Source organism: Conger conger, chromosome 5 (assembly GCF_963514075.1).
Source record: "Conger conger chromosome 5, fConCon1.1, whole genome shotgun sequence".
Taxonomy (NCBI): domain Eukaryota; kingdom Metazoa; phylum Chordata; class Actinopteri; order Anguilliformes; family Congridae; genus Conger; species Conger conger.
In genome coordinates this window covers 52,870,829-52,880,978 of record NC_083764.1, presented here as the reverse complement: position 1 = coordinate 52,880,978, position 10,150 = coordinate 52,870,829, and the positions used below count along the sequence as shown (strand labels likewise).

The 10,150-nt window shown below is 42.6% G+C and overlaps 1 protein-coding gene across 2 annotated transcripts; it reads right to left on the bottom strand.

Annotated features, from left to right (window-relative positions):
* Nucleotides 1-251: 251 nt before the first annotated feature.
* slc2a2 (solute carrier family 2 member 2) lies at nt 252-10,026 on the bottom strand. 2 transcript variants are annotated; one of them, XM_061241533.1, is made up of 12 exons: nt 9,916-10,014; nt 9,569-9,747; nt 8,149-8,244; nt 7,542-7,732; nt 5,532-5,656; nt 5,259-5,374; nt 4,462-4,624; nt 3,519-3,706; nt 3,304-3,408; nt 1,823-1,924; nt 1,183-1,386; nt 252-983 (listed from the first exon to the last, which is right to left on the bottom strand). In XM_061241533.1, the coding sequence occupies exons 2-12, from the start codon at nt 9,581-9,583 to the stop codon at nt 789-791; spliced, it is 1,500 nt and encodes a 499-aa protein (XP_061097517.1). In that variant the 5' UTR covers nt 9,584-9,747; nt 9,916-10,014; the 3' UTR covers nt 252-788. The 2 variants fall into 2 exon arrangements, with proteins under 2 accessions (XP_061097517.1, XP_061097516.1); XM_061241532.1 differs by having other exon boundaries at nt 9,569-10,026.
* Nucleotides 10,027-10,150: the final 124 nt, after the last annotated feature.

Below are 10,150 nucleotides of genomic sequence, written 5' to 3'. Positions count from 1 at the left end.
CAGGATAAGCGGGTTCAGATAATGGATGGATGGATGGATGGGTCCCATTATGTCTGGCGTAAGGCAAATAATGTATTTGGCATACAGTACTAACAGTCATCAACAGTCACCATCATGGTGGTGATTTGAAGGAGAATGTCCAATCATCTGTCCGTGAGCTGAAGTGTAATTGGGTTATAGAACCAGTTATTATGTTTAAGGGGGCAGTTCCTTAACTTTGAATGACTTAATATTGATATTAAAAAATGAAATAATACTTAACATTTTTTATTGATACAGAGAAATATTTATGGACAGCAGACTAGAGGTGATATTCCACAGCAAGGTTAATGTAAATAGCCTACAGAAACAGAAATAAACATTAACATACCATGTACAAGCTACATCAATGTCTATACACAAAACATCAAAAATATGCCTTTAAATATTTTGGTAACTACCCATAATCCCATTTATTATTTTTCGCAATTTGGAATGTCCAATGGCAATTATAGGCATGTCCCAATGCTACATCCTCCTTTAATTTGAATGGGCAGACTCAAGCACACTTTTGAAACACATACAACCAACCGGCATGTCTTCTTGACTCCGAAATCCATGAGCTGGTGGACCAAGATTTGGATACTGTCATTAAGAATTCAAAGAATTCAAATGATGCAATCGCTATCCTTTGTCGAACTGATAATTGATGAAAGATTCAGAAAGGGTTATTGAAATGAACACTGGCAAAGTTGTAACAGACGAGTCTAGCTATGAAAAGCAGCGCTGCCTCATGGTTGTAATAGTCTTCAAGCATCTGTGGCAGACTTCAGGTGCTCCAGCTCTGTGGCAGCACTAGGAACAGGAGGTGGTCGGTCGTGGAAGTCAGCCGCAATCTGTGCGAAAGTCTTGCCCTTGGTCTCAGGGACACGGCAGTATGTGAAGATGGTGAAACCGAACAGGAACCCAGCGAAGATGATAAAGACATAGCTTCCACACAGAGCCTGCGAGAGAGAGATAGAGAGAATGCAATGCAGTGTTAATTGTAAGAGCAATGGACTCATAAGAATCCACAAGTGGAAGAGATTGTGTGTGCTGTAATATCGCTGCGAAGTAACACCTTCTATGTTATACGCGTTACGCATCTACTTATTTAGCATTTGTTTAATAAGGGAAGGCCTGTTGAGAGCAGAGCCCCCTTACCTGAATGTAAGGGAAGAACATCCCGATGACGAAGTTGCTGCTCCAGTTGCAGAAGCCGGCCAGGGCGATGGCAGCCGGACGGGGGCCCTGACTGAAGAGCTCTGCCACAATGAACCATGGGATCGGCCCCGGGCCAATTTCGAAGAAGCAGACGAAAAGGAAGATGGCCGTCATGCTGACGTAGCTCATCCAGGGGTAGGTCGGCTGCAGGAAGAATATGGCAAGGAATTACTGAAATTCTCCTGGGTTCAGATCTAACTTACAGCCGTCAGTGCTGGCAATAGATTTGCTGGCACACTCAGGAGCCTTTGAACAATATTTGAGATCCCACTTACAGCCAGCATACAGTATCATGGTCCAACCGACTGTCTTTTCGCAAGTGCCTCAGATTTGGCATCAAAAGTTAAACGCTCTGCTGTGTTAAAAAATGAATGTGTTTCAGAAGCCCGACTGCTGTGTTCTTTGACTGAAACATTGGCATGCTGAGCAGCTTTGTAAGAACGCAAAGCTGGGGCGTCATGTAGTACTACCAAAATACTTGTCCTCCGAGGCACCTGAAATGAAATGTGCAAATTTCAGTTTCAGTTAGAAACCACTCTAATCCCGCTTGCTGAGGAAGCGAGGTGTGGTGCTTGCGTACCAGTAAGACCAGCCCAACAGACATGGTGACTGCACAGCAGCACATCCCTGCTAATCCAATCAGAATCAATGTCCGTCTGCCTGCACGGTCCACCAACGCCACCTGAAACACACACACACACACACACACACACACACACACACACACACACACACACAGACAGGCATTAGGTGACCAGGACATAGGTAGGGGACACGAGCATGTTAACACGCACACAGTGAGTCACTCCACAGCTGCAGGGGGATTCACATGTACTTTGGTACCGCTTTGGGGATTTCAGGGAAACAAAAAAAAAATTCTTACAAATGTAATTTGTGGTACACTATCATTGATATTATTTTAATCAATAGTAACACCACAGGAATTGAGGTTGCCAACACCACACCAGCATTGTGGTTTCTCTGGATGTGATATTCATTACTGGGTGTTCTGGTGTTCAGTGCCCATGTTAATCAGTAGCTGCTGTTGTGAGCTGATCTTTCTCCTATAATTATCCAGAACTGTTTATGCAGCCAAATCTGTCCTTGAACAGTGCCCAGCTGATAAGATCTGTCTCCAGTCTACCCATGAACAGAACACACTCCCGGCTACACCCACTACAGGCTGCCCATATCCCTTTAAGTTGGTATCCATAACCGATTCAAAACACCTCAGTAAAAGAACACTCAGTCACAAAATGTTTCAACAAAACACCTCAGTAAAAGAACAGTCAGAGAGAGCTCACTCCCAGAATGTCTCAACAAACAACCTCAGTAACAAACTGAGATGGACTCAATTCCATTTCAACCCAGTTAATTTAGGAAATAAACTGAATTTCAATAAATGAATTCAAATATCCTTGAAGAACATGCAGGGCATTGATTCATGAATTTAATTTAAATTCAGTTCTTCAATTGACTGAACTAAAAGGGGCATGACCCCAACACTGGTCCTGAAAATCCTCAATAAAATGCCCGTTACAGAGTACCTCAGTTACAGAACACAAGATTCATCCAACAGCAGCTAATTCCTTCATTATTCAGGTTTTTTATGCAGTAGCATCACCTTTATGTCACATTAAATTTGCTAACTGTGATGCAGTCATTCAATTATATGAAGTAATTCTAATTATATAAGAGATCTGGTATCATCTTTAACTTAAAAACAATGTTTTCTTGTATGATAACATAATTGGGAAGTGCACAGATGCAATTAAGAACCATATATATTGATTACTATCTGAGCACTTTACCTATCAACTAAATACTAACTAAATAAAATGAAAATAAATAGATTAGTTAATTAGTTCATTAATTAAATAAGATAAAGTGGTTCAGAAGCAATACATATAGTCTCCTCTAGTAATAGTAACAACAACCCCAGGTTTGTTCCTATCCCCCCTCCTCCATGGACTGAAAAGGATGAGCTTGTTTGTGTTGCTAAGCGACGAGAGTGACAAGATGGTGGCAGGAGCTTGGCTTTAATGTTAAGCGTGTACTCACAGAAACCATGGTGAAAATGGTGTTTATGACGCCCACCCCAATGGTTGCGTACACTGGTTGGGCGATGCCCGCCGTACTGAAGATGGCAGTAGAGTAGTAAAATATCTGGGGTCGAAAGGAAAGCAAATATTATTGTTTTGTCAAATACAGCACGGGCAATAGAAGTGCGGCTTAACTTTGACACGAAGCGGAATGAAAGGGGGGAGGAGCCTCACAGCATTGATCCCAGAGAACTGCTGGGACAGGTGCATCATCAGGGCCACGAGGAGCTGCTGGCGGTACAAAGAGGAGCGCACCAGGCTCAAGATGGACACCTGCTCCTCCTTCATGGACTCCTCTTTCTCTTTCTGCATTCCCGCTATGTCTTTGGAGGGGTCGTACTCCCCCTTTAACCTCTTCAGACCTGCAGGGGCCATCATTAGAGAGAGAGTGTGATGGTTACTGCTACTCAGGAGTGAGGTTAGTGCTACTCTGCGTTTGCATTGGGACACTGATTGTACTGAAGTGAGCTTCAGTAGATATTCACAGAGGGAGAGAGGGAGAGAGAGTATTCCTTGAAAGGATAATACCAAAGAAACGGGAGCCACAACAAAAGAGAACAGGAATACAAGTTGTTCAGTAAAGAGATATAAACAATTATGGAACTAGTTCATCCTTGCAGGAAACTAACATGCAGTTGGCTGCATGTTAAAATCCAATTTATGTTTTTTTTGTTATATACTGCACTGTTCACATGTACATACTGCCTATACAGTAGAATTAATTCTACTGTCCAGCAAGCCTTCCTCAGACTGCAAAAGTTGTTTTCCTGCTGTTTGATACTATTTTATGGAGCCAATATAGTTGGTGCAGAAGAATACATTATTCTGTACCTACTGTATGGGCTCTGTAAAATATATCAAACAACAGGAGAGCAACCTTTTCAGTTTGCGGCCATACCCGAAGAAGGCTTGCTGTCTAAATGTGTTGCAGGTGCACCTATTGAAAGCCTATAGGACTGCTCTTCTGTGGGAGTGCATTTAACCAATGTTGAAACAGAATACAATACAACCTACAACATCCCACAGAAGCAACATCCCTCCTGCAAAGCACCCCCGATTTCTCTAACCCATTGTGTGTCGGTAGTGAAGGGGTGCGCTGGTCAGGTGGCTTGCTCACTCTTGCGGGCCTCCTCCTCTTTGCCCAGTGTGATGTAGAGGAAGCGGGGGCTCTCGGGACACAGGGGCAGCAGGAGGCTCTGGAGGATGGCAGGCGCCCCGGACAGGCCCAGCAGCAAGGGCCACATGTCGTCATTGCCCAACAGGAAGTCTAGCCCGATGACCTGATGCACAGGAAGAGGAGATCGCTGATGGATGAAGTGTTGCCCATCCACCCGGTGCAGACAGAGGGTGGGATGCTAACGAACCTTTGTAGAAGTGGTCAGGCATGTGATTTCATTTAACCGTCAGCAGTTCTCACACACTAAAATTGTCGAGCCATGTACAGTATTACCAAAATTATTTGCAATCATGATGTGTGTGTGTGTGTGTGTGTGTGTGTGTGTGTGTGTGAATCCCAGCAAACAGACCACGGTCTGAGGGCATCTCAAAGAAAATCAGTTCGTCATGCGATCTTGCTGCTCATTGCCGTTCTGCACTGTCATAACATAGAAACCACACTCACAACCAACTGGCAAGATGAGACAGACAAGCAGCCCTCTCGGGACAGCAGACAACGACACAGAAATGGAGCAATCAGGGTTGGCTGAAGAAGGCTTGCAGATAAAATCACTATCCATTCAGACACACCCACTCACGCACCTTGGACCCAGAATTCCTATGTACTATGCAATCGGCGGTCATAAATATTACACAAGGTTTATTCGGAAACTTGAATTTTTTCCTTTTCAAAGGAAGGCAGACATGGTGCTCACAAACCTTTTCGGTTGGATCCAGGGAGATTTTGTCAGCACTCACCTGACTGATTAGGATGCCCGTGACGATGGCCAGCTGGTGGAACGTTCCCAATGCACCTCGATACTCTATGGGCGCAATCTCCCCAATGTACATGGGCACCAGCCCAGAGGACAGGCCTGGGACAGTAAGGTGCAAGATGTACTTGTGGAAACTAAAGCTAAATTCACAAGTCTAAGAGCAGAAAACCATGGAATATTTCAATTTCAACCATGGACTTTTTAATAAAGGGAAGAGTTCATGAATTATGTGCAAATCTGTCCGGAGCCTCCTTACCGCAGTAAAATCCCATCACGGCACGGCCTGAGATCACCATCAGGTGAGGCTTGCCCATTCTGGCCAGGCCCATAAGCAGGCCTCCAGCAATGGCCAACACATTTACCATCAGCATCCCCTTTACCCTGCCAAGGCAAAGCCCAAGTCAGCGCTCCCTCACTGGCTGCTATATACAGCACACCACAGTCTAATGCAGTTCTTCCCCTGTGAACCTATGGCCTACCCACACATTATAAACTAGTCATGAAATATAACTACATAAAACCATCACCCATAATTCAACATTAACGTTTGATAATTTCTTTCCATTTGATTAGTGCTTCTGATTGTAAAATAACTGTTCTCACACTGGTATTGCTATCCCCTTGTCTACCCATGTTATTGTACATACATAGCATCTGTTCTAACCACGTACTGTTGTATATTCCCTTCCCTGTGTATCTGAATGTATATCTTCCTTTAAAATACAAGAAACAAAGAAGTACAAAACAGGCAGCATTAAATATGTTCACATATTTTAGGTTGTATGCAAAACAAAATAACCAAATATTCTGTCACTGTGTACAATCGATTATACAATATATACACGTACATTGTATTCCACATCAAACATTCAATTAGCAATAACTAGACATAGGGTGATATACATAAGTATAAAGCAGTAACCAATGTACATAATTTGAATACTGTATGTCGTGGGCTCAGCTCAGACCGTTCAAAAAAGAAGCTAAACGGTAATTAATCTACATGGAACAGAAGATGAAGAGTATAAGCTATTCTTTATTCCATTGTGTTGAATGCCTCTACACACAGTGCCTCAAGGCACAAATGATATGCCTTCACTGGAGACCTTGCAGGGCCCCTACCATTGGACCATTCATGCTTGAAATCTGAAAAAGCCAAAATGGACATGAAAAAAGCCCCAGGGAGTCTTTAGCCTGATAAAATATGGTGCAGGTGCTTTGAAAATGAATTGAAAAAAAAAGTTATCTGCAGTCCATCACTTTAGCTGTGCAGTCATCGTATCTAAGGAAGGGCTGCCCAATCCTGTTCCTGGAAATCTGCCATTAGGTTTTCATTTCAGTGTTAATTTAGCACACTTGATTCTCCTAATTTGCAGCTCAACAAGATCTCTAGCTGTTGAATGAGGTGTGCTTTGTTTGGGTTGGAGTGAAAAAAATACAGGACAGTTGATTTCCAGGAACGGGACTGGGCAGCACTGATGGAGTATACATTTACCGATGGCACAGGCACACTGCAGACGCTATATCAACCAATCAGGCTTGAAGGTGAAGGTGGGCATATCCTACTGACTGAACCTCTCCCTCCATGAGCAATGCCATGGCCAATTAGCCAGTGCGCTGCAAGTCCGTCGGCCACAGTTGACAGCTGATAGTGACTATAGAGCATGGGTCCCCAATCTCATCCGAAAAGGGCCAGTGTGTTTTTGTATTAGCACAGCTAGATACTTGATTCCACTGACCATGAGTAGTTAATTTGTTGAATCAGGGGTCATAGTGCTGGGCTAATACAAAATCCGACACCCACACTGGCCCTTTTTGGATAAGAATGGGGTTACCTGCTGTTGAGTGAGCCACTACATTTGAAAACAAGTAGTTTAACATAATGTACCACCCTACTGGGCCATTACAATTATTTCATGTTGTGAACAGACAATACAAGGTATCTAAGATATTAACTATTCAACAAATCCTTTCTTAAATCTGTAAAGTCTTTCCCCTAGAACAGGGGTGGTCAGCCCTGGTCCTGGAGAGCCACAAGGTGGGCTGGCTTTTGTTGTTACTCAGCAGTTAATCGAACAATTAAAGCAGTTGATTACAGTTAACTCACGTCACCTGGTTCTTGGGCCTGAATTGGTTGCTGATTTTGGGGTGAAAACAAAAGCCAGCAACACACCCTGCAGCTCTTCAGGACCAGGGTTGGCCATCCCTGTCCTAGTAGTTTGAAGCTCTCATTCAGCTTCTCTGACAATGGCACTGCCATCCTTACCTGCCCCGTAGGTCTCCCACAAAACCCACCAGGAAGGAAGAGAACACACCACCAATGGAGAAGATTGCCACAGAGAGGGACCAATACATTACGACTGAAGGATGTGGCTCCACATCATCAGTGGTATTGAGGGAGCGAGTCAGGTTCTGTGGGAGAACCCCAAGTGAGCGCCCATAATGCCTCTCTATAACCTGTAAAGCAAAGGCAAATGGAAATGCTTGAAGAATACTCAGTATTGCTTATATTTAAATATAAATCCCATGTATATACCCATGTTCTATTGTAACAAAAAAAATAGTAGTCATTTGCTACTCCGCACATTTGTTGACACAACTGTTACTCTCAATATTATTCAACTATGTGTTTGTCAACTCAAATACTGATCAAATATGCTTAGTCTGTCACAATTCTCAAAGCTAATGTGCTTTCACAGGAGATTTACTCTTCTGGGAATTAAATTCATGGTATTACACTTGGAGAATACAATTCCAAATTCAATGAAATACATTTTATACATTCTCTGATACATTTTACGCACATGCACTAATTGAAATTCTCTACCCCCATAACTTTCAAATTTCTTGTGACTACACAGGTGATTGCTTACTTTCTGGGGCGCATTGATGACACCAAGGCTGTATCCATACTGCAAGGACCCGAGTGTGACGGTGAACACCGCCAACACAAGGGTTCCGGAAATCTTCTACATGACACAAGCACAACACAAGTCTGTCAATGGAGAATATGATACAGCATTGTGCTACAGGTCAGCTCCCAATAACTAGCTATGTAAATAGTGGTATACACTCAGTGAGCACTTTATTCGGTATTTATTAGACTTATTTTTTAGGCATATTAAGTTCTTCTGCTGCTGTAGCTTTAGAGGTTTAATATGTTGTGTGTTCAGTGATGCTCTTCTGCATACCACTGTTGTAATCAATGGTTATTTGTGTTAATGTTACCTTCCTGTCAGCTTTGACCAGTATGGCCGTTCTCCTCAGACCTCTCTCATTAGCAAGGCGTTTCTGCCCATAAAACTGCCGCTCACTGTATGTTTTTGGATTTTCCACACCATTCTCTGCAAACTCTAGAGACTGCTGTGCGTGGAAATCCCAGGAGATCAGCAGTCTCTGAGATACTCAAACCACCCTGTCTAGCACCAAATCAGTCCACAGTCACTTAGATCACATTACCCATTCTAATGGTTGATGTGAATACTAACCGAAGCTCCTGACCCGTATCTACATGACTGTATGCATTGCACTGCTGCCACACAATTGGCTGATTAGATAATCACATGAATGAGTAGGTGTAGAGATGTCCTTAATAAAGTGCTCAGTGACTGTATATGATATACTGTACAGTAACTAACCAGGGCCTCAGAGATAATGATTTTAGCTAGGGGGGCTGTGGGTGGACAGAATGAGCAAATAGCTGGTTCTGTGTTCTTCTGTTGCACCGGGAATGGGGTGTCCTCTTTACAAGCATTTAGCTATATGTTCAATTGTCCGTGGTCTAAAAAATATCCCAGGCACTATGCAATGTTCACTAGGATATAGCATTGCCGTTCAAAAGGCTTTGGATTTGAAAATGTAGCTATCCCATCAGGTATAGGCAACCCTACAATATTTTCCATTATTATTATTTAGCCAATAGACATATTTTATTGAAAGCACACACACTTTGTTTCATTGGTTGATTAAAATCCACCAGTAAAAAGAATAGCTGCTGTTGAAACTCATGCTGTTGGAACAGTGGACATATTTAATTTCATTTTCATTTCATTTCAACAGCAAATGTAAATCAGTGCCTTTTACAACCACGTATTTGTTAAAATATCAATTCTTCTCTGTACTATATCAAATATCAAGAGCTCACATATTGCACTTCAAGATATTAATTTGGCTGAGTACACTTTTTTATTCTAATGAGTTTAACCACCACACCAGCTAGTTACAGAAAATAAGTACTTTTCTGGCTTTGTTGATCAGTAAAGTTTTCTGCAAGGAAATAAAGAAATCGATTACCTTTCCGGACTCCATTTCTGTGGCTAGGTGCTTGGATCCTCCTGACAGGCTAATGGCAGTTCCAATGTTCTCTGAAGGGACTGATCACAGGCCCTTTTCTTTGGATAATGATCAATCCAATAAATCACGCCGCATCCACGTTATGGCCATGTGCTCCTGGCTGCCTGCTCAGGCTTCACCTTCATGCACAGATTGCACTCAGAAGAGAACACCAACAATGAAGTACCTACACCCCAGTTCACTGTTAAATCACTGTCACTTATCTGATTTTAAGTTGCACCGTTGCACCTTGTGGGAAAACTGAGAATGCCTGGCATTATAGCAGATAAATAGAAAAGAAAACTTACTGTACTACTGCACCAAAATTCACAGTGAATTTCTTTTATCAAATCAGCATTTTATTTCCCCAAAAGGTCTAGAGGCAAAATTTTAAAAAGCTAAACAAATGCAGTTAGTGAAGCCGCACTGCAGATAGGGATTGTTAATAATACACTGTGGGGCCAAAGTCCTAGGGTCCTTTTCTGTCATCAGCATAATTCAGAACAACAACCTAGCCCAGAGCTCTTATGACATCAGAGCATC

Coding starts and splice junctions, on each gene's coding strand:
- slc2a2 (XM_061241532.1), bottom strand. Junction 5,657..7,541: donor GTGGGAGACCTACGGGGCAG/GTAAGGATGGCA, acceptor TTGCCTTGGCAG/GGTAAAGGGGATGCTGATGG. Junction 1,387..1,822: donor CTGTTGGGCTGGTCTTACTG/GTACGCAAGCAC, acceptor TTCTTCCTGCAG/CCGACCTACCCCTGGATGAG.